Here is a 25345-nt window from a genome sequence, read left to right on the forward strand (position 1 = left end):
TAGAAAAGATTGGCATCTCTCATGGTAGCATGGTTATTTATGCTTCCTGGTGGCATGTGCTTAATTCTACGAGGCCTTTGAAGGTCTCCCAGTCTTCTCTTCTTTCTCACTTGATAGCTTCCTGGCAGGAGATGCTTCGTTTTGCAGTTTGGCGTCCCCCGGATATTCGTAAAGAGGAAAACTCGCTACAAGGAGGAATACTGGCTTTCTCAAGGTTATTGGATTGGCCACAAAAAGATTTGCAGCGAGACAAGTTCAATCGGAAAGCTAGGTTGGGTTTGAAGATAGTCAGTGATGGGTTAGTCCTAGGCAGCTCCGTCTTTATTCCTTTAGGCATATTCGTTAGTACTTTAGGGTGCCTTGTGGATATAGGGACATTTGGTTGTCTGTACAGGACAGTCTTTAGAGGTTCTTTCCTTTGCGTGTGTTACAACCATTGGATCCTTTGTGTGACTGGATGTTTGTGCTTCCTAATGATTTTGAGAAAAGGTCAGCTAAACATATATATCATTAGATGGTGGACGCCAAGAGATGGGTTATGGGAAAAGTGAATAGGTTATGGCATCGTAGGGATAGTAAAAAGAAGTGGCCGGAAAGGTTTATCCAGCTTTGGAAGTCTAAAGTCCGGTATCAAGGAAAAGTGTTCATGTGGCACTTGCTCATTCGGGGCCTTCCAACAGGAGAAGTGCTTCATGCTCGAAAGATCTCTACTGGGCATTGTGTTTTCTGCACTGTGTGATGAGACATTGCTTCACCTCTTTGTTTCCTGCCCTGTTGCACGGCAGATTTAGAATTTCATTTCCCGTGTGTGGTCCTCGGTGACTCAGCACTGCCTATCGGTTCGTTCGTGGATTATGGGAAATATGTCCTCCATGTCCTCTTTGAGTTCAGATTGTTCCTCCCTATTTCATTTCCTTAGATGGACAGCCCTGTGGCATACATGGCGTACTCGCAATGCCTTTATTTTTTATTCAACAACGGGCATCCATGGCCATGTGACCCGTGTGTGTGGACTAGCGTTATGGGAAATCTCCTCTATGATGTCAGCAGACCTGGTTCTTCCAGATATTGCTGCTCCCTGGCTAGCGATTGTTCGCTCTACTCCAGTTGTTCCTTCTGTGATCTATTAGTACCGTTCATGTAATAGGTGGTTCTAGTTGTTCTATGAGCTTGTAGGCCTCATGTTAATATTAGTTATAGAGAGAGTGAGAGAGACAGAGTATGCTGAGAGAGTTTCTCTGATGACCTGATGGTTTGATGTAATGGAAAGTAAGAGATATATAGAGAATGCTGACCTGATGGTCTGATGTAAATATTTACTACTTAATCAAAAAAAAAAAGAAGAGAGAAAGAAGATAGAAAGATATATTAACATCTACGTAAGAGTAAGTGGCCTATGACACAATGTTGAGAATAACTATACGATGGGGATATGCTAGCATAGAACAATGTCTAGTATTGTCCAAATTGGTAGAAAGTAAAGGAAAACCTAATTTGACAGAACTATTTGCAGAAATTGTAATGGAGACTATAAGCTATGGCTGATCTCAAGATCTGCACATGATCTTAGCTATAATGTGGTCCCTAACTGCTCCACTGATATGGCTGGTGGTGTGCCTTGTAATAATGACTCTGATCCGGCTACAGTGCAGTCTCCTTGGACATGGTCTTGGTAGATGGGGCGGTCATGCTCAAGGAATTGAAATGGTCAGTGTTGCTAGCATGAAGAATCCATGTGTTGGCCCAAGCGCATTATGTTCAGATGGTGGAAGCTAGTAGTTCCACACATTGTCAGGCCCTAAACATCAGATTGTAACCATCGTGTCAATCCCATCGAGATTGCACTCTGCCTTTAGATAGGTCGGTTTCATCGCGACAAATTGTTAGGAGACAATTATCACCACCTCTGTTTCTTCTCATTGATCGTTATAGAATGTAGCCTGTCACCGCCCATCCATATATTCTCTCTCTCTCTCTCTCTCTCTCTCTCTCTCCCCCTCCCAATAACATGCCACCCACCTCTTTCTCTCTCCCCATCACAATATTCTCTCTCCATGTCATGACATTTTCTCCCCCTGACATCACCACCATCCTAGGTTCTCAACATCAATGTTTAACATCAGTATTCATATTGATATTAACGTTAATAGTTACGCCAACATTAAGACTAGCAACACCACTGATGCTAATCCGAGCTAGAAGGCTTCAATCATCGACAATGGTCTACCATAGCCTCAAAGTGGCGATTCCTTGGGTTTCAATTGTCACCACCAACAAAGATGCTTGTACACAAGCAATACCTTAACACCAACCTAGACATGTGCCCCTATGTAGGCTCCTCTTGCTATGGTGTTCCATACCGCCCTCAACAAGAGGAAAGTAGAGTTGTTAGGCATGAACCATCATTGTTCCATGAGCGAACATTTCATTTGTTCACGTCATCAAATCTTCCAGCAGACAATAGGTTAATACTTTGATGCCAATGAAACATCCCACCTAAGATTCAACTTGCACATGAGGCACAACACAAGGTATATCCACGAACATATGGGTAATGGATATTAGACTCATCTCCTAGCCATAGAACCAAATGGGCTCACCCCCAAGCTCAAGAGCTAGTAGCAACCAAGATTACGACCATGTTTCAAGAGTTGGTGTCCCGTACCATTGGTCCACACCATCCCAGTGTGTAGACATATTGGCCTATGTACCAAGAGTCCAAGAGTAGTGATCACACAATGATGTGTTCATTAGGACTTTGAATCCTATAAATAGAACTTGGCTACCTTAAGCATAAAGTGCCCTTAGTACATTTGCACTAAGTAACCTCATGACCATTGTGACCAAGGATGTAACACACGAGTAGTGGAGGATTTGTTGCATGACTTGCATATTGTCTCTGTATGGGACTATCAAAGTTTGTGCTTGGTTCTTGCATATTCATGTGTATGAGGTGCAATTCTTCTTCCTAGTCTAATAGTGTAGCCAAAAATCCATATGGCGGATCAAGGAATGGGTCCCTCAATAATTACTCTCTTGAATCCCATTGTAGGCTCTAGAGAGCCCTCCTAAGATAATCCCTAGCAGATTTAAGCCTAGACCTTTTCGACCCCCAACGGCGTTCACCATGCCCATGCCCACACTTGGATCCATTGTGCACACTTCCAGCATGCATGGTGGGTACTTTCGGATTAATTTTCAAGTGTACTTCACTCCTCCACTCTACCCACCCTATCCCCCCTACCCACATCATCCTTCTTACAGCACTACCACTCTTGTTGCTACGGTCAAGAATGCCTTCACCGATAAGGCTCATTTCAACGGCTCAAATTTCACCACTTGGTAGAACTTCATACAACAAGTGCTAGAATCTCGGGGATTTTGGGACCTAGAAGTTGTGGTCTTGAGCCTATGCTAGATCCTTGACTTTGTTATCCTCAATACATTTGTCAATGGAGAGCTCAATGCCACAGCCAATGTTGATTTAATGTAGGGGTCGCTTCTTGAGTTGCACTCTCAGTTACAACATCTCCCCCTCACATCTGAGCATTGGAGTCATCTCATTGACCGCTATGCAACGTGAGATCACACTCATTTAATTGTAGGGGTCACTGCTTAAGTTGCACTCTCAGTTACAACATCTCCCCCTCACATTTGAGCATTGGAGTCATCTCATCGACCCCTATGCAACGTGAGATCACACTCGTTGTATTAATCTTGACTTTGAGCTTCAAGAGCTTTGCATTAAGGAAGGGGATGATTTGAAAGTCAAGTTGGTCGAATATAGTTGGTTGTATTGAATTTGCCACTACTCGCTCTTCAAAGTCAAATGATGATTAGGTTACATTCTTATTAAACAAGTTGCTTGAAAAATACTTCCGCTTCATTCAACACATTTTCTTGTTGCCTTGATTGCCGACCTTCAATGAGTTTGAGTGCTAGTTCTTGTATTACACAAGGCTGTATGATCAAGTCCACCAAAAGTCTTCCACATACTCTTTTTCAAAGAGGGGTTTGGTTGCCTTTTCTTCAGAAGGGAAAACTGGCGGTGGCAAGAACTCACAAGATGCGAAGGCAAGCCATAACAAGGGTGACACCCTTCCTTCAATGGAAACAAAGAAACAAAACCCATTTGGCAACAACTCCCTTAGAAAAATAGGTTTTGCACACACTGCTAAAGATTGGGCCATGTGATGTCGTACCAAGGCCTAGGGTATTTCTTCTAAGAAACCTTAGTAGACCACTATGACTGCCTCCACTCTTGCTGGACAGTCCAGTGGGGCTATGCCCCCCACTACTGTCCCATCTGCTCCTGTCCTAGTGGCCGCTAGACGTCGTATGTGGATAATTTCCACAACCTATATCTTTTAGTACTCTTGAAGGATTCGATGACTAGTCTACTAGTTCCTTACCCATAGCATTGTTTGCATCCATTCTTAGGACATCCTCTGCATCTCCATCTTCATTTCTCCACCTCATCAAGCATTTCATTGGTAGTGATTTGTTGATGGATGTATGTGATGGTGGCTTGGGCAAGTGAACAATTTTCCCACAAGTGAACAATTTTCCCACAAGTAATCTTTGTAAAGGTTACTTGGGCAAGTGAACAATTTTCCCACAAGTGACATTGTCAAAATGGCACTTGCTATATGCGCATTCTCATCATGTAGTGCACTACTCTATGCATCTCATTGTGAAGAGCACACTTGCACAGATCCTGAACTGTCTCCATTGGCAGTTCTTTATCACCACACTACCATCCTTCTTCACCCGTTTTTCTCATCATCAACACCCTCGAGTGGTTAAGTTAGCTTGTTTGTTTTGTGATGTGTTGGATTTAACCATCCCTTTTCAATTTCCTCATGATTCATAGTTACTTGAGAGGTTGCAAACCATATCTATTCTCTTAAAAAAAAGTTCAATGTAGTTCCATTCACCTTTGTAGAACTTGGTAGGCCATTGGGCAGCCGATGTATATCCTTAGTGTGATGCCCTAGCTGCTTGGGGGGTGGGACGCCTTGGCGCAAAACAAAATGGGGCTTGAGTTTTTCTTCTAGTCCCTTTTTTGTTCCAATTTTGGGCTTGAGAGAGGGTGTTGAGCTAACATTGATTAGCCCTTTGGAACAACCCCAAAACAGTAAATTACCAAAAGTTTCATTAACCCCACGTGAAAACCTAATTTGGGAGGATCCTTCTGCATCTATAAATAGACAGGTTGTCCCCCCATTCAGACCTATCCTTTTCTTGCATATTTCAGCTATCATCCCTCTTCCACTAGCTGTTCAGCCCCTAACGACTGCCACTACATGGTCTACATTGTCACCCAGCCTTCTACTGTTGCCGATGATCAGTTGTGATAATCTTTAGCAGGTCCTTTTTGTGTTTTCAGCACTTTTCTTCATCAGCCTCCATTTCGATTGGTGGTTACTGCACTCAAGATTTGCCTTCAATGGATGACACACATCGACATCTCCCTCAGCCGGCTCCCAGGAGAGCCATCGGTTGTTGGACAGCTTTGCCCTTGAGCATTCTGTATGTTCTCGCATTCATTTGCAACCTTGATCCATTCACTTTAGAGTTCTCTTTCTTCTATGTTTGTGTTTGTGTTTTTGCATTTTGCGTTTAGGTTTGAGTATTGCATGTCATTGTTTGAGTTTTTGTGTTTTAGTCGTGGGCATGTGTTTCCTTACTGCAAACCCTAGCATATCTTCACATCCATTGCTTGGAGGACTATGTTTCGCTCCATCCATAGAGCAGCTCTTTCCCTAGTCATTGACATCTCTACCCGAAGGCATGCGTTTCACTCCCTTCACAGCGCAGAATTCCTCTAGGTGCTACCGCTTGATAAGCTAGGACAGTGTAGTCATCTTCCAGCTTTTTCTCCATTGTATTAGCATGATTTATTCTGCATGATTTAGTGCTCATCATTCTTCACTTTTTTATAGAGTTTTATTCTCTTAGTGTTTGCTGTAGACTCTGTGTTTCTCCCTGCAAACCCTACACTCCCTCTGATATGGTATGAGTGCATACTGTGCTATCACTTTTCTTGAGAGTTTTCTCTTCGGATATAGCGAGTTGTAGCTGATGGAGGCCAGATGGAAGAAAAGTTGGGATAGGTAAATGGATGCCTTTCATACATGTGGATCTGTCTGTCCAGAAAGGGCATAGGGCCTCTGCCACAAATAGGAACAAGAAGGGAGCTAATGGAAAGCTTCGTCTCGCTGATCTTTGGATTCTGAATCCTTTTGCTTTGGCCCCACCAGTCATAACCTAGCTGTGTTAAGGGATAAAGAGCTGCAACTCCTTGACCCGCTGTTCTTGGAATCGTTTCCTTAGCATCATGCCCTCTTGCCAAACACATATGATATGAGCTAGCTTGTAGCGTTCGTAACTCCAAATGCTTGCATCAATTTCAGGAGCTCCCAATCCACATCATGTCTAACCTTCTCAAAGCTGAGAAGAAGCACTAAAGCTTGCTGTTCTTGGAGTGAGCAAGAGCAATATACTCCCAAAAATTGAAGATATTGTTCAAGATGTTGCGCTCTCAGGCAAAACCTGTTTGGGTGAGTGGACAATGTTTGGCATCAATGGGGCTAGTTTGAGACTGATCACCTTTGCAAGGATCTTGTAGGAAGTTCTGAAAGAGTGATTTGCCTCCACTATGAGGCTTGGGCTGATAAGATCCCAGTAGCTTGAAAACGAGTTATCCAGTCCATCTTCTCCTAGATACTTGCTTGAGGGCTGTGCCAAAAGTGCCTTTTCCAGCTCCTTTGTAAAGAGGGCCATCATATGCCTGCTGAGCCTATCTGTGACCATCCTCCTGGCGCTCTGCCATACTGTCTCTTTGTCTTTCTCATAGCCCGTGGGTCTCATCATACATCCTAGCAAAGCTGTGCAATACTTTGCAGCTACTTAAATCTGCCTTTAGAGAATCCTGTGGAAAGGCTCCATCAGCTCTCTTGAATCCCCATAAACCTTGTCTAGAGTATTTTGGCCCTGTGATGCGAAAGAATCTGTTAACCCTGTCTTCAGATTGAGTTTAGAAGGAAGCTCTGGAATGAAAACTGTAGTCAGATCTAACTTCTTGGCATCAATCTCTACTGTGGCAATCTGCATCCTCTCAGCCACACATCTGCAACTTGGACGTCTCGCCTCCTCCCTTTGTAGTGCAGCCACTAATACCCTAGTGGTTCTCTCCCTCTCTAGAAGGCCTTTCTCCTTGGGGCCTCCTCCTTGAAGAAGGAATTAATCTCCTGTTGGCTCTCATCCAAGTCTCTAGCTGCCTGTCAACTTATACAACCCCTTCACAAATACAGAAATTTATTTTTTCTGAGATTGAGAACTTGCTTTGGACCATTTAAGTATCATCACCTATCATAAGTACCTTTTCCCATACTTGTATCTTAGGTTCTTCCCCCTGGTTTTGTGCTTTGTATGTAACTTGTGCCAAATGCAAAAGAATAACTTGGCATGCGGCACCATACCATTTTTGATGCAATCCAGCAATGGGATGCTTCTCTATGATGCAATAGAAAGCTGTTCAATTTATTTTGGTGGTCTGAGGTGTCTGGTTTTGGATTTGGCTTTTCACTGGATCTGCATTTAATGAAGAATCTGTGGAGAAGAAGAATGCCCAATTTCAATGTTTAGCCATGTGCCTGAAGATCCATGCAAAATCTTCAGCCGGAACTATAATGGGAGTATTCTATCGAGTTGAAAATTTTGTTTCTCTGTATATGCTGTGCCCATATAAAGCTAAAGACCTACTGAAGTATCTCCAAGTAGACAACACTTCCATAACACTAATCATCATTGAGTAATGCCTGAATGTTTTTACCTAAAGAAAATAGCATTCAAAAACAACTCAACAATGCTAATAGTGATGATAATGTCAATGGTTTGTGATGCTTATATCAGTTCCATGGTGCGACTGTAGGTGTTAACCCTAATGATAATATGGGATTCAGGCTAAAGAAACATTGAGTGCTTATGTAGGTTTTGTCTTGCAGAAGGAGGCTGGTATACCACGACGACCTTTACGAGTTGAGGATATCCCGGGACTTAGTATGAATTTCTGCACTTAATGTTGGAATTTATGAGCATTGATTTCTTATATGTGTAGTTAGTGGCTCTACAACTAAAATACTTGCTTGTTACTTCCCCAACGTTTTACTGTAAAGAGGATGCTGGGTGGTCACCGGAGCAATGGTGTAATAGTCGAATCCGTCTCATAAACTCCATGACAGAGGGCCCTCCAAGTAGATTGGCTTTGCATGGTTTTATGCGTGCTTTACTTAAGGTAAGACAGTCAAAATGATGTTACTTTGCTTCCTTGAAATACTTCTCCTTTAGCTTTACTATCATGCTCGACTTCCTATGGTCAGGCTGTGGTAGAGCATGCAGATGCGTGGCCGTTCAAAGAGCCAGTAGATCCACGTGAAGTACCTGACTACTATGACATTATCAAAGATCCTATAGGTATTGCATTCTCAGTTGAAATCTTCTGTTTCTTTGCCATTTGTTCGCAAATGTGAAAGGGAGAAACACCCGCCCGGGAAGGGGGAGAGGGGTGTGTGGTTGGGACAGTTGTATCAACATCCAGAAAAGGTGGACATGGCCCACGAGTTCTGAAATGTCTATAGCATGACCAATTAAGTAGATGATCATGGGGACTAAAAAGCACCAACAGAAATCATCTTTAGACAGTATGAATGCGTTGAAAGGTGCAACGTACTGCACAATACACTCTCGTACAAATTGGAACAGCTAGTGATTTTACAGCTAGGTGCAGAGAAAGCTTACGATCTTGAAATACATATCGATGTTTAAATATGCCCCTAAATCCTGCTGAGTCTCTTTCAAATTGACATCAATCCTTATTTCTAAGTAGTTTGTGCAAAATTTACTGCTTGTCCTCCAGTCTTTTCGTTATGAATGGGATTGTTTTTACATCAGTGAAATTTAAGATACAATAATTGTAAAATCTAAGCCATGCCATCTTATTCTCGTTCTGAAAATACGTGTTCTAATGGATGCTATGTAGATTTGAAGACCATTTCTAAAAGGCTGGACAGTGAAATATACTACCTTACTCTAGACATGTTTGCTGCTGACATGAGGAGAATGTTTGCAAATGCACGGACTTATAATTCACCAGACACTATCTATTTTAAGTGTGCTAACAGGTGATTCTCATGTTTACTTTTATACTAGAAGAACTATGAGTGATTTGTTTCACTGCTAGTCTATTGACAACTCTCAAATGATGCAGGCTGGAGGCATTTTTCAGTAACAAATTACAGGCAGGGATTCACACGAGTACCCGAACATAACTTACCTGTTTTGATTGTGAATCTGTTTGAGACATGATTTTTGGAAAAAGCAGACAGAATGTAGCAGCAGTTGTGGGAGGCAGAAAACTTTGAAAGTAAGATATATGATATCTTTGGGGGAAATGTAAGAAAATCGAGTTATCTTTTTTACCTTGGTGCCCGTTTTCCAGGCAGTTCTATATGAAATTGACCTTATAACATTATGATTCTTCCAAGTATCTCAGTTCAGCAATGTCTTTTGCTGCAATACCTACTGTGATAGTTGTGGAGGTGCTAGCTTGTTTGCCCTTGAAGAGGCGGTGTGAGCCTCCTACATGCTTTTAGCATACTGGGGACATAGCTCATGCAGTCAAGGGCAAATTCATTTGAGTTAAATTGCAAGACCGGTTGCTGCACAAATGAACATTGAAAGTTTACATGTTTGCAGAGCATCAGAGAATTTTTTTAATGGAGGTGTTGACTTCTGTTTTGTGTAGTTTAACATTATCTTGCAATATGCTCTTGGTTTGAGTTCAACCAGTAAATTATAGCAGATGACTCATCATACCTGAGCAAAGGGTAAAATTTAAAGCTTCCTGGCTATTTTCTAACCAATTTAAAGTAGCTTAACCTTCCACACTGTGTTTGTAAGGCTCTTTTTACACTTACGACACTGAAGATGTTGTGCCTAGTTTACATTGAAGAGGAGATCTCAGTATTCATCGAATAGGTGAGTAATTTCATGCTTTGATGGGAGACCACGGCTTATAGTTCTAAGAATGATGCTTGGTGCCAGGCTTGACATCACCTGGCCTTGCATGTCTTCGTGGATTTGTCAACCCACCTTGGGTTTTGTGGTAGTGATTTGTGGAATGGTTGAGTAGGTGTCCTATTGGGGTTGAAGGGTTCGTTGAGCTAGTACCACAGTGGTGCCTTTAAAAGATTGCAAGTGCTAGATCTCTTCGCTTGTGCATTAGCTGTGCTGCTTTTGTGTCAAGACCAGTCAATGGATTTCACAGTCAGTCAATCATGATTGAAAAAGGAGTGGAGGCATACCAGGCATTTTATTTCTCACTAGTTGCCTTTATTATGATGTTAAGTCTTCCTTTCAGCTTGTTACAAGGTGGTGGCCGGGGCCAACCAAACTTTATGCTGACTGATAGAGATCATCCTGGCCAGACGAAATGCTTGATCTTATTGCATGGATGTGGAAATGCCATGACCCCCACTGGTTTTGATCCATGGCATGGTGAGACACACTGAAGTGGGGACATGGAAGAAGGCAGTGATGGTCTGCTGTGAATGCTGACTGGTAGAGATCATCTGGCCAGACGAAATGCTTGATCTTATTGCATGGATGTGGAAATGCCATGACCCCCACTGGTTTTGATCCATGGTATGGTGAGACACACTGAAGTGGGGACATGGAAGAAGGCAGTGATGTTCTGCTGTGAATGCGAACTGTGTTCCTTCTCTCTCAAACTCTGATGCTGATTATGAGGCAAGCTTAATCCCAATGTGTTGCTGATCTGCTTGCTGGTGTTTTAGATGATCATCAGAAAGTGTGCATGGAAGGTGAAGAGAAGGATTTTGTACTTGATGTTGACAAAGTTTGCAAAAATGTTCTGTGCTCATGGTAACCCTGAAACACCTTTCACTAAGTGTGAAACACGAAACACGTTTCACCAATGAAACATTACAATATGCAATATTTTGCATACCCATTTCACTCCAAGGGGAAAAAGCAATTTCTATCAAAAGCCTGCTGAATGTGTGTATTCTAAGTGTGTTATTTTGGTGTTTCATGTGGTGTTTCACTTATGATCCACCCAAAGGTGAAATATTTCATGCTGAAATGAACTCTTCAGGGGTGAAACATTTCTTTCACAGTGGCATTGTTTATGATCAGATATACTGTGGAGGCAAGGTTCTTTTCAAGATATGACCTTCAACTAAAGAAATCACTCTAGTATCCTGGGAAAAGCTCTGTTTTGGGTGCTGGATTTGGTGTATGTTATGCCTTGGAAGTCTGTGGAGTTGGGAAGGGACTCTCACAAAAGCTTATAGTTCACAGGCTTTGTTTTGTAGGTTGAGTCCAATAAACTTATCCTTGATGTCTTACTGGGGTGGAGGCTTCTCAAAACCCGAAATGGATGTTCTTTGATAATCCAGGTCGTGTCTTGATCATTCGAATAGATTGGCCAGGTATTCAAATGGACATTTGTAGAATTCATAGCCAAACTAAAAGTAGTGAAAGAATCATAATATGGAAGACCGTTGCAGAGCCTGATATTTAAGAGGCCAAAGTAGACAGTGATCTTAACACGATTGAAGAGCAAAACAATGCCTCTTCCTGTTTAGCTGTCATTCATGGCAAAGTGAAGACGTTTGGTCAGAAGCTTTTGTGCTGTTGAATTTGGTAGATGTGCACTGTCTTATTGATAAGCAGTCTTTTAATTGCTTGAAGGACCAGCTAAATTGGGCCAATTAGATCATCTCTCTTTCTCCAGACATGCATGATGGGATCAGATGGATGCTTCATAAAATGTCCATGCACATTGACTTCCACGCAAATTTTCAGAGCATCTTCCTGTGCTTTTGGTTTTGGATTGCAGGCTGTCAAGGCAAGTGGTGAGAATAAGTCCTTTTTTCCTGGGTTTCAAAAGGTTTAACAATCCTGATATCAATAATCTATCCCAGGCTCACGACATTGTTCACCAAAATTTTTACAGGGAATATAGAAGTTTCTATTGCCACACATAACTGACAACACTCGGTTTGATGATCCTGGCGAAATTGATAGATATGTCACCTCCATTTCATGGATCTGTATGCATCAGATGATGTCAAATGTATGAGGCTATTCTCTTTTGCACCACAAAAGTGATCCCTGAAGATGTGGCTATTCAGCTGGAGGTTCAATTTCCCGAGGAAGGACTGCGTACTGCTGTAAAGAATGTTGATAAAAACAAAAGCCCTGTTCTGATGGGATGTTGGTTGAGCTCATGTTACACAATTGGCAGCCTTCCAAGCATCTGGTTTTGCAATTGTTAATCAGACTTGATCTACTGGTTCTTTGCCCTCTTCATGGACAAAAGAGTTCTGCTGTTAGTCTAAAGAAAACTGCATGCATTTCATTTATCATTGGCCTTTATACAAGATTTTTGCAAAGGTGGTCAATAGGATCACCATCGCATTGTAAACACATCTAAACAGGCACTAATATGGCTTTGTGAAGGGCAGGTCCTGTGTTCGAAATGTGATGATGGCCATTGATTGGGTAAATTCTTCTGAGCAAGAATCGGTCCTGCTGTACCTAGATGTGGAAAAAGTTTTTGATAAGGTCAGACCTAAGTTCAGAGATTTATGGAGGTCATGTGGTTTACTAACAAATTGGTCAGTACTGTTTGATTGTTCTTGGTGGTTCAATTTCTCAAGCTTTTCCAAGTTGTTCAGTTTTAGCTCCCTTTCCTTAAGAGTGCTTAACTAGGGAAGGCACTAATATGACTTTGTGAAGGGCAGGTCCTTGCCAGATAGTGTTCCAAATGTGATGACGGCCATTGATTGGGCAAAGTCTTCTAGGCAAGAATCAGTCCTCTGCTGTACCTAGATGTGGAAAAAGTTTTTGATAAGGTCAGACCGATGTTTAGAGATTTATGGAGGTCATGTGATTTAGTAACAAATTGGACAGTACTGTTTGATTGCTCTTGGGTGGTTCAATTTCTCAAGCTTTTCCAAGTTGTTCTCTTTTAGCTCCCTTTCCTTAGAGTGCTTAACTAGGCAAGGTTGCCCACTGATCCTCTTTTTGCCATGCTAGATTCTCTTGCTCAGATTAGCTCAATAGGGGGGGGAATTAATAAGCAAGCAGTTGATTGGTCAGACACATTTTGTTTATGTTTTTGAAGGCCAACAGTACAAAATTGAGCAAAGCTCCTCGCTGTGGATCTTCATAAAATATTCCAAATTCCAAAAAAAAACTGAGAATGCGCTCCTAAAAATCTGCTCTCAACTGAGGCAAATGATTGTGGATTAGCCCTACTATGAAAAGATATCAAGGGTCTGGAAAGATAGCTGGAAGAGGACAGGTCTTAAAGAATTTAGGCCTTCCTTTGGGAGTAGACACCTTGGCTAAAGACAGATCTGATTGGGCCTTGTACAAGTTCAAAAGAATTTTTAAAGGTATTAGACCACCACTTTGTGGCTCGCACATATTTGGATTCAAAAAATTGACTTAAAGTAATCAAGAATATGATACTTCAATTTCTGAAAGCCTATTGAGCAGATTTTGTGTGCTAATAAGATAGAAAGAAGATTTGTAGCTCCTCTCTCTCTGGATTAACTGAAATCTTTGCTTGTGGGGGATGGACTAGAATTCCCGAAGGTGACGATTGAACTTATGGCCTTGATGGGCAGATTGCTTCTTTCTAGCAACTTGAGCCCTGAGATGAGTTAACCATTAGATTCTACGGAATGAGAATATGATCTTCTGTTCTTTGAAGACAATACTTGTTGAATTGAGGGGCAGTTGCTTCTTATTTCTGGAAGCAGTCTGAGCCTGGGTTGTAGAGGTAGAGTGTGACCTGTTCACCAATGGGACCTTTCAAAGTAGCATTTGATTCTCTCATGCTCTTATTGCCTGCAGAAAATAGGCTTTGTAAAAGATTTGTGTCTGGGGCTCACCTTTGGCAAGTGCCAATCCATTTGGTTCAGATGGATTGGATAACATTTGTTAGTGATTGGGTAAGCTCTTGTCAAATCAGGTATCTGTTTTGTCCTGCAGTTAATAAATAGTGGTGGGAATCTTTCACCTTCTGAAAGTTTGAGGGCTATTATGAGGATATCTAACTATGCTAGGACTGCTTGGAACAATCTTTGTAAGTCTTCCAACAAGCTGCTCCATCTAATCCTTCAAATTTGAGTACTCGATATGGGAGCTCAAATAAAAAAGAATTACAATCCAGGGTGATCGAGCAGCACTTGCATAAGCTTTGCAAAGCCAGAGCTAGAATCTTAAACTGCGGAATTCAGATTTCAGATGAGGTTATCAGATAGAGAGTCTGTTGCTTATGGTCTGTAAGGTTCCCTCTCTGAAAGACATGTTTGGAGTTTCAGATGCTAGGGAACTCCTTGCTGAAAGCAAATTAGCTGATGGGTGGGGGGTGTGTGTGGTGAGCAAGAGAGTTTGAAATATGTACTGTGGGAAAGGGCAAATTGGACACTGCAGAGCTAAGCTTTTTATAGCTTTCATTTGTGACGACTTTGTTTTGTTATTTAGTTGTCTGTTCAAAAATTAAGACTTCAAATTTAGTATATCTAGACTTGGCAGTTAGATTTAGGCTGATAGAAAGATCATGCCTCAATATGAAGGCTTTTATCTCTTAATCTGCTTTTTAGGCTCTTTGGAGCTCGAATATCACTTTTCAAATAACTTATTACTTCGCATCCAATGGGTTTCACTGCCTGTGGAGGTGTAGAAGGTAAGTGATTGATCCTTAATGACTGAATACAGGTTAGTAAAAGCTGCATGGAGGATGCATCCAGGCATTGGTGGTGCATCAACAGATGTATTATAGCAATTAGTGCATCCACATCTGTAGGTCTTTTCTTGAAACCATTTATTGGTATGTGCATACTGCATGCATGCTTTTGTTTTTCCAAAAAACTGAAGAGTCTACAAATAATACTTTAGGGGAAATCCCCACAAGGCAAAATACAAAGTGCAAAGAACCTTGTAAAGAGTAGCAAAGCACATGATGCCATGGTTATATGAATAATCAGTCTTGTGGGCTATAATGCCATATCATTTGAGTGGCTGTGTGAAAAATGTGCTGGAGTCCTAGGTCCTTGGAGATGTATAGCATAGCTGCACCTCGTAGTCCAAAATGTACCAGTCCAAAATGTACCAAGCAAGATTACTAGCAATCAACTCCCATCATCGCGATTTTCTTGGGTAAATTGTGCTTGCAAGTAATCTAGGATTGTCTTTCCGAGGATACTTTTGTGTGGTTGTCTTTTGTAATATATGGGTGTATATGATTGATTGGAACTGAAGAGTTTGACGAAATGTAGAATTTGCATTATGCATCATTCTAGTTGCTTACATCATGCATCTCTAAAGGGTCCCATAAATTATGGATGGAGTGAACAGCATGAATAAAGTCCTTGTTTGAATATGTTACTCCTCTCTAGGATAGACAAGGTGAAAAATACAGTAAGGTGATCCTTGCTAGCATTAAGACTCTTACAAGTGGTGCTTTAAGTATACATCTTGGTTACGCAATCAAACATCTTGAGGTGGTCACCTTTCAAAGGGCAAGTTGATTGTTCTTTAAAAAACACACATGCAAATAAAACCTTGAAGTGAATGAACTAGTGTTGTAAAATAATGAGAAGATATAGAATGTTGAAGATTGGAATTGTCCAATAGTTGGTGGTGCTCATGGGAGTAGTGAGTTGAGGGAGGTGTTGATGTGTGTGATCCATAGATGGTGGATTTGGAGTGCATTGACTACTAGTTAGGGCAAAGGTTGATAAAGAAAACTTTCAAAAACATAAAAACTTATAAGATGCAAATACAAATTAGGCTCACAGTGGAAATGGAAGTGTAGTAGATTGGAAATTGAAACACATTAGTCTTTGGTGATGAAATTGGTAGACACATTAGTAGACAACATAGCAAGAATCCATTGATGCTTGACAGCTAGTGAAAGAGGGCTAATGGTTGAAATATCCAAGACAAGAATAATCTAAATGGTAGGCGGATTGTCTATTTATAAAGGTAGAAAAATCATGCTAAATTATCGTTTTGCTCATGGAATATAGAAACTCTTTAGGATTGTGCATTGTTTCATGAAACTTTTAGTAATTTGTATGTTTTTGGTTTATTTTAACGAGCTAATCGATTTGTAATGCATTTTTAGCTCAATATTCTCTTTCAAGCCCAAAACTAGAATAAAAAAGGGATTGAAAGAAAAGATTTAAGCCCACTTTTCTCCATAGGTGTCCTATCGTAAAGCAACCATGGCATCTAATATAAGTTTGCACATTGATTGCCCAGTGGCGTGTCAAGTCTATGAGTTGATGGTTATCTTACTAAGGGAGTTGAAGTGATCACCCTAGAAATGCCAAGATATCAAAGAGTGTTCATCACTTATCCAATGGCCTATTGGGATTTGCAAAGGTAGATGTATCTATATTGAACTTTGTTTTCTTTTTTAGAAGGTATAGTTTGTGGTTTGTTAATAATTCTGCCTCATAGAGAAAGAAAAGAGATAGTTATATTCATCACATAACAAATAAGACGAGCTATCCTAACCATTTGTTGATGTTGAAAACGAAGAAAAAGAAAGAAAAAGTACATAGATGTGGTGGTAAAATGGTGAAAGAACCATTGGTGGAAACAACTTAGAATCCACTTAAAGGTGCTATACAGAATGAGTTGCATAGAGTAATGCTACATGATGAGAATGCACATGCAACAAGTGCTTCTTGAACAATGTCTCTTGTTGGAAAATTGTTCACTTGTCCAAGTGTTCTTTTACAAAGGTAATGATCATGCAACGCAAAGGAAAGAGAATATGAAATGGAGCCCTTTTGTCCATGACAAATGTTGAAACCTATATAGAATACTATGAAGGATAGGAACCTCCTCTCAACCATGGATATCGATGGTAAAGGAGGAAGAGGAACTTGATGTTGGTCTTTATATGGTGCCACGAACCATGATGAATTGGATTACAAAGATGAAGGTAGACTTGCTATCCATAAGCTAAAGGAGAATTAACCATCTAGGCATTGAAACATGCCCATACTCAATCTTGAGAAAGTGCTCCAATGCTAGTTAAGAAGCACCAAAATAGTGGTCTACTATGCAAATGGATATAATGGATAAAGACGAAAGACTTGACCCTCTCCTACTCAAAGGGCGGGGGAAATTCATACACCAAGGCAACTCGGACCATACTTGATCTCGGGAGAAAGATCCAATCGTAATGGACCATTGCAGGCATGCTTAAAACTCGACCTTAGAAGAGCTTTGATACTAGCAAAGATTTCAAAGATACAAACACCAAAATGGCACTCAATTTGTCATGAAAAGTAATATAGAGGTGTAGATAATGGTGGCTAAATAACACAAACATCTCAACTAAAAGGAAAGAAAAGGTTATTGCCAAGAGAAAAAGGATGCCCAATACTCAATCTTGGGGGAAGAAGACATTTTCTTTGATTCCACGTCGATGGTGATAATACTCACTAAGGTAATGTTAGTCATAATTGAAATACAAACCCCTATATGAAAAGCTCAATAAAAACATTAGCATGCCAACTGTTTCCTATTGAGAAGCTTTAGATGTCATGAGAGATGTATCCAAAGTAAATGAAAGAAGAATGTGCATTGTGGAAGACTTGAAAAAGTATGGCTAAGCTTAAATGAAGCTAGCCTAAGGTTTCTAAGGATGACCTAGGACTCGACTCTTAGACAATTTGCTTGGGAAAAGGTCATGACCAAATCAATCAAAGGTTTATGAGGCACTAATTGAGGGGGGGATCCAAGATCCACTACATACGTGTGGATAGCCACTAATGAGAACGAATAGTAGGGGACGGAGAAATGTTGCTACATCCTTGAAAAGTATCCCCTCTTAGCCTCCTTGGAGTAGCACTACCACTACTAAAAGGGACTAAGGTTGATTTAAGAATGGGGATAGGATTCAGCTTTGGTGTGGGGAGAAGACCCTTAGTTGGAGATGGGGTGATTTTGAGTGTGGGTTTGTGACCCTTGCTCTTTGAGCGAAAATTGTCATTTACATAGCCTAGTTTTTGGCAAAATGTAGAAAACCTAATTTTTTAAGGCAAGAAGTGGGACGATGTTTTTGAGGGTATGCATGTACTTCACCCTTTTTCTTTCAAAGGAGATTGATTTTTGACATCAAAACATGGTTTGTGTTTAGGATCAATCGAGAAAGGCGGAATTGGGTCCACATATGGACATGAATTCTTTTCATTTTTTGTTTCATTCAAAGGAGGTGACTCATTAGCATAAGATGGCGATTCATATGTTTTGAGCAACCAAGGAGGGTGGTACAGTGTGCAAGAGGGAGATTTCCCACACAAGACTAGAGGATAGAGAGCAACACACTTGAGGGGTGTGTGTAAGGCACAATGTTAAACTTTAGCATTCCCACTAACAATATATCAAGGTGTAGATTGGTATACCTTTGAGTGTCTAGTGACGACCTAAAACCTTGATGTGCATCAAAGACAATTTGTGCTAATAGTGGACAAGCTATTGTAGGTCTAAAGGATCTTGATTGAAAGAAGAGAAACCTAATAGTGAAGTGAATGTGGGAGGAAAGGGTAGAAAATGTGGTGAATAGGAACCACCAAACTCATACTCAAATTAAATAGAGGATGAAGTATTACCTCGTGGAACATCTCTTAACATAGAGTTTTCTACAATGTAGCTTTGTATGGTTGTTTTTGTCTCTTCCATGTCTACACTTAGCAAGGTTCTACTCACAACAGCCTCTATATACTCAGTGTCTTTTATGGTTGTGATTGAGGAGGGGTGTTGAGAAATGTGCAATCACATCCACCATAGCCTCTTTGTATGGGACAAACAAGGCAAAGAAACAAACTGCAAATAAAGCCTTAGACTAGGTCATGTATGCACAGTTTATTAAAACCACAATTGTTGAATACCATGATCCCTTTCCACCTATCTCCACCTAACAATACTACCTATTGTAAGCCTATAAAAGGCACTCATCCCCACACTCATTCAGTCAGTCATTATCAATCAGTTGTACTTGTATTATGCTTGGATAATATTAGTTGTTTTTTCTTGTCAATGCTTTTGCATCATTATGATTGTCTATTTGCTCATCAGTGATCCTCCATAGCATGCATTCTCAGTATTTTAACATGGTATTAGAGCGGATTTGAAGCCACTGAGTCATCGGCCCACAAATTGAGTCATTCCAGTTTTAATTTCTAGCTCCCTTCACTTTTCCATGAATCTCTCACCTACCTCCATACCTACCCATCTTCAGTGTAGGGCTTGAATCTCTGAAACCGGGCCATTTCAACTCGTGCTTTCTTTTGGAAAACTCTTTCTTTGCTCTAGGAGCTCCTCCCTATCACTTCAAAGCCCAACATTGCTGGCTCTCTGCTCCAAGATTGCGCTTGCAACAACACGATGTCTAGATTGCGTGTTCTGTTGTTCGTACGTCGAATTCCACCCACACACGTCACGATGCTGAGGAGCATCATAGGGCTTTGATAGCCTACTTTCTAAGCTTCATTTCTATCAAAAAAGTTTTGGAAATGATCAAGTATTCTGCTCATAGGAGGTGAAAAACCAGGCTGTCCGCTGAAACCCTAATGCAGACTCCATAGTTGTCAAGATTCAAGATCTTGTTTTACTTCCTTCTCTCACTCCTGTGGCTCGAGTCAAGTCACTGACTCTCTAATATGCTCCAGCACTCAGTCTTCATCAAGCATTCAAGCTATTTATCAGCAAGGAGAGAAGATCTTAACAAGATTCTCAAGCATTTCAAGAAACAATGTCCATTGACACTCGTCTAGTGCTTTTAGAACTAATGTCAGTTAACACAATCAGCTTTGCCTCTAATCTAAACTTATTTTTTTTGCAATTCCAGCATAAAATCAAGGAGGGGAAGACTCGGACTTGCATCAGATCTTGAAGATTTCAACTTTAAGGGCATCATGGTCACTAAATTGCCTAGTATCTCTTGAGACTAATCACCTAGTGATTCTTAGCACTTGTGCTCAACTGAAACTGGAATTGTTTGGAGCTAATTTATTGTTGATCTTACAAATCTCAAAATGGGCAAGGATTCACCGACATCCCGATTCAATGGCATTGGATTCCATACATGGCAAACTAGGATCAAATTGATCCTAATGAAAAAAGGCTTGTGGTCAATCACAAGTGGTCAAGAGAAGAAACCAAGGAAAGCTGCACTTTCAGTTGTCTGGGATAAGAAAAATGATAAGGCTCAAGCTATTATCAAGCTTGAACTTGATGGCAGCTACATTCATCATGTTGATGATTGTGAAACCTCTTACGCGACATGGGATAGATTAGAAACCTTATTTGGAGCTCATTCCAAATCCTAAAAGTATGGTTTACTTATTGAAAATTTTTAGGCTTGACATGCAAAGTAATACCTCACTTGCAACTCATTTGAATTATATGGAAAGCTTGTTGACACAACTTGCAGGAATCAACTTGAAGATGGATGAAGACATTAGCATTGGAGTGCTTCTCAAAAGTCTTCCACCTGAATTTGATAATGTGTCTACCACATTAATCAACATGCCAAAGTTGAAGCTTGTGGACATCAAAGCCTCTCTTCTGGAAGAGGAAAAGAAGGTCAAGAACAAAGGAGAAACAAGCATCCCAAGAGGATACCAACAACTCCTCTATGTGAAAGGGAAGAAGAGCATAGTCTGTGACTTTTGTAAGAAACCTGGGCATATTGAGAAATTTTGCTATGCTAAGAAAAAGCCTCAAAGAGCATATCTTGCTACAGTCAAAGAAGATGAAGACAACATTGAAGAAGAAGGAGAATAAGAAATCCAAGATCAAAAGGATAAGACTCACGAGTCCCTCTTTTGTAGCTCATTTTCTGATGATAGACCGTTTTAAAGTTCAACCTGTGGACTTGCCTTATGTTCCCATCATAAGCTCCTAAACTCCTCATATAGCCTCTGCACATTGCAACCTCTACACACTTAGTGAGACCTTGTAACAGCCTGTAGCTTTGTATGGTTGTTTTTGTCTCTTCCATGTCTACACTTAGCAAGGTTCTACTCACGACAGCCTCTGTATACTTAGTGTCCTTTACGGTTGTGATTGAGGAGGGGTGTTGAGAAATGTGCAATCACATCCACCATAGCCTCTTTGTATGGGACAAACAAGGCAAAGAAACAAATTGCAAATAAAGCCTTAGACTAGGTCATGTATGCACAGTTTATTAAAACCGCAGTTGTTGAATACCATGACCCCTTTCCGCCTATCTCCACCTACCAATACCACCTATTGTAAGCATGTAAAAGGCACTCATCCCCACACTCATTGAGTCAGTCATTATCAATCAGTTGTACTTGCATTATGCTTGGATAATATTAGATGTTCTTCCTTTTCAATGCTTTTGCATCATTATGATTATCTATTTGCTCATCAGTGATCCTCCATAGCATACATTCTCAATATTTTAACAATTGCAGTCCAAGTCTTCTTTATCTCATAGTCCTTTGCAACGTGCATTCCAATTGGAGCACGGGACACACTCCAAAGTTCAAACTCTTCATATCAAGCCCAATGGTGGTTGGTAGGTTCATACAATCCATTTTTGTGTGATTGTGATTTTGTTTATACTATTCCTTTTGCTATGCATGAAGCAACTATACGTCACCATAGAGGCCCAAATTAGTATCAATATGGTTACAAGGTCTCACTAAGCGTATAGAGGTTGTAGTGTGTAGAGGCTACATGAGGAGTTTAGGAGCTTATGGTGGGAACATAAGGCAAGTCCACAGGTTGAACTTTAAAACAGTCTATCATCAGAAAATGAGCTACAAAAGAGGGACTCGTGAGTCTTATCCTTTTGATCTTGGATTTCTTCTTCTCCTTCTTCTTCAATGTTGTCTTCATCTTCTTTGACTGTAGCAAGATATGCTCTTTGAGACTTTTTCTTAGCATAGCAGAATTTCTCAATATGCCCAGTTTTCTTACAAAAGTCACAGACTACGCTCTTCTTCCCTTTCACATAGAGGAGTTGTTGGTCTCCTCTTGGGATGCTTGTTTCTCCTTTGTTCTTAACCTTCTTTTCCTCTTCCAGAAGAGAGGCTTTGATGTCCGCAAGCTTCGGCTTTGGCATGTTGATTAATGTGGTAGACACATTATCAAATTCAGGTGGAAGACTTTTGAGAAGCACTCCAATGCAAATGTCTTCATCCATCTTCAAGTTGATTTCTGCAAAAGTTGTCAACAAGCTTTCCATATAATTCAAATGAGTTGCAAGTGAGGTATTACTTTTCATGTCGAGCCTAAAAATTTCAATTAGTAAACCGTATTTTGAGGATTTGGAATGAGCTCCAAATAAGGTTTCTAATCGATCCCATGTCGCGTAAGAGGTTTCACAATCAACAACATGATGAATGTAGATGTCATCAATTTTGAGCTTGATAATAGCTTGAGCCTTATCATTTTTCTTATCCCATACAACTTAAAGTGTAGCTTCCCTTGGTTTCTTCTCTTGACCACTTGTGATTGACCACAAGCCTTTCTTCATTAGGATCAATTTGATCCTAGTTTGCCATGTATGGAATCCAATGCCATTGAATCAGGATGTCAGTGAATCCCTGCCCATTTTGAGATTTGTAAGAACAACAACAAATCAGCTCCAAACAATTCCAGTTTCAGTTGAGCACAAGTGCTAAGAATCACTAGCTGAGTAATATCAAGAGATACTAGGCAATTTAGTGACTATGATGCCCTTGAAGTTGAAATCTTCAAGATTTGATGCAAGTCTAAGTCTTCCCCTCCTTGATTTGATGCTGGAATTGCAAAAAAAAAGAGTTTTGGTTAAAGGCAAAGCTGATTGTGTTAACTGACATTAGTGCTAAAAGCACTAGATGAGTGTCGATGGACACTGTTTCTTGAAATGCTTGAGAATCTTGTTAAGATCTTCTCTCCTTGCTGGTAAATAGCTTGATGAAGACTGAGTGTTGGAGTAGATTAGAGAGTCAGTGACTTGACTTGAGCCACAGGAGTGAGAGAAGGAAGTAAAACAAGATCTTGAAGCTTGACAACTATGGAGTCTGCGTTAGGGTTTTAGGGGGCAGCCTCGTTTTTTCGCCTCGTGTGAGTTGAATACTTGAGCATTCCCAAAACTTTTTTGATAAAAATGAAGCTTAGGAAGTAGGCTATCAAACCCGTATGACGCTCCTCAGCATGGTGATGTGTACATGTGGAATTTGACGTATGAACAACAGAACGTGCAATCTAGACATCGTGCTATTGCAGGCGCAATGCTGGAGTAGAGAACCAGCAATGTTGGGCTTTGAAGTGATAGGGAGGAGATCCTAAAGCAAAGAAAGAGTTCTCCAAAAGAAAGTACGAGCTAAAATGGCCCGGTTTGAGAGATTCAAGCCCTCCACTGAAGATGGGTAGGTATGCAGGTAGGTGAGAGATTCATGGAAAAGTGAAGGGAGCTAGAAATTAAAACTAGAATGACTCAATTTGTGGGCCGATGACTCAATGACTTCAAATCAGCTATGATACCATGTTAAAATACGGAGAATGCATGCTATGGAGGATCATTGATAAGCAAATAGACAATCATAATGATGCAAAAGCATTGACAAGTGTTGAGTGTTGAAATGACTTGTTTTTTGGCTGATTTTTGTTATTTTTGAGAACGGAATGGTTGATTTTATGAGATGATTGATTGGTTTGGAAGTGGTTTGAGAGTGTTTTGGATGATATTGATTGTGTTTTAGAAGTTCATGATGTTTATCAGTGGAGATATGAGGTTCTGTGATGTTCTGATAGGTTATGATTGGTTCTGTATACCTTCTGTATAGCTTCTGTTTTATTCTGTTTTGTTCTGATTGTCTTCTGTAAGGAGTGATGGATTGATGATTGATGAAGATTGAGATATTGTGAATGCTTATTGAATAGTTTTTTAGAGTTTGGAATGGTTTGAGTATGAGTTATGTGGTTTTGATGACCTTCTGTAACCTTCTGTAGGTCTTCTGTAGAGCTTCTGTCTCTGTTCTGTTCTGTACTGTACCTGTTCTAGTACTGTTCTGTATGCTTCTGTATGTGTTCTGTTGGATGAGAGTGTAGTTTGGGAAAGTTTTCTAGCCTTGGAAAGAGGTGAATACAAGTGCAAAAGAGCTAAAAGAAGTGAAAGAAGTAGCTGTTGAAGACTCAAGTAAAGACTAGAGTGAAGTGACAGTAGTGAGCTATGAAAGGACACTGTAGTGGCTCTGGTGACTCTTCATATTAGACATACCTCTTGGGAGGGGTATCCACGACCTAAGAAGGATTATTATGAGTGATTATGAGAGATTGTAGTGAGGATATGATGTATTATTGATGGAGACAAAGAGAGAGAGAGAGAGTCAGAGATAGTCAATTCTACTAAAACAGAGTGATTGTGTGTGAGAGATTGAGAGAGAAGACTATGAAGATATTGAAGATGAATACTATGTGATGTATTTCCATTCAAAGATGGTGTATTCCTTTGCTTTATTTGTTCTATTGATGGATTTTGTGAAGATATTGAAGAATATGGTTGATTCTATCAAATCCGTGGGAGATCTACATGATGCTGTATGAAGATTTGTTGTGCTTGGTGTTCTTTTCTTCATTGTGATCATATGAAATATAATAAACAAGCTTGTTGGTGTTACAAGATAGATTTTCTTGCAAGAGAATTCCCTTTTCTTTGGTGTTCCTCTTGGGGCTCCATGTTTTTGGTGCGCAGCCAGGGAAATTTGCCATCAACAAGCACCAAGAGAGGCTGAAAATGAAGGAAATGGCATTGCCAAGAAGAGAAGAATTTAATGGATGTTTGTAAAGTTTCTTCTTCCACTGAAGAGTTGGAGTTTCTCATAATCAAAGCCACTTTCCATAAGAAGTTCATCTCACAATGTCGGAAACACATCACCATCATGATGCATGCTCTATGTAGTGGACAGTTTCCTCTTCCTGTTGAAGCAACAGAAACTTGCATCTTGGTGGCAAACTGTTTGGGAACAAACTAAAGAGCATAAACAGAGAGAATGACCATCCATGGAAGATTTGACATTCATTGAGAAGTTTTCAGACATCATCAAGTGGGAGATTGTGAAGAAGCTTCAGGAGCCTTGGTCTGTAGAGGTTCACAAAGACAAGAAGAAAAAGAGTTGGAATTTGTTCGTGGATGCTCAATAGCAAGATACATGGAATACTTGGTGCACTAATAATCTTCTGTTTGTTCAATTAGCAACCCACT

The 25345-nt window shown here is 40.4% G+C and overlaps 1 protein-coding gene across 5 annotated transcripts in view; it reads left to right on the forward strand.

Annotated features, from left to right (window-relative positions):
• The window catches only part of LOC148011501 (histone acetyltransferase GCN5-like), a 108781-nt gene extending 96085 nt beyond the window's left edge, over positions 1 to 12696 (forward strand). The window contains exons 10-16 of one of the 5 annotated variants that reach the window (XR_015689301.1): positions 8010 to 8064; positions 8181 to 8299; positions 8385 to 8478; positions 9044 to 9185; positions 9272 to 11516; positions 11779 to 11942; positions 12044 to 12695. Coding sequence is in view for 1 of the 5 variants with exons in the window: in XM_087670174.1 (XP_087526300.1) it covers positions 8010 to 8064; positions 8181 to 8299; positions 8385 to 8478; positions 9044 to 9185; positions 9272 to 9332 (471 nt within the window). In the remaining 4 variants the exon portion in view is untranslated. Of the gene's footprint in view, positions 1 to 8009; positions 8065 to 8180; positions 8300 to 8384; positions 8479 to 9043; positions 9186 to 9271 lie in introns of all 5 variants that reach the window. The other 4 variants (XR_015689302.1, XR_015689300.1, XR_015689303.1 and 1 more) reach the window with 4 other exon arrangements.
• Positions 12697 to 25345: the final 12649 nt, after the last annotated feature.

The sequence above is a fragment of the Lygodium microphyllum genome, chromosome 28 (genome assembly GCF_053477565.2).
Source record: "Lygodium microphyllum isolate KBCC chromosome 28, Lygodium_microphyllum_v1.1.10, whole genome shotgun sequence".
NCBI lineage: Eukaryota > Viridiplantae > Streptophyta > Polypodiopsida > Schizaeales > Lygodiaceae > Lygodium > Lygodium microphyllum.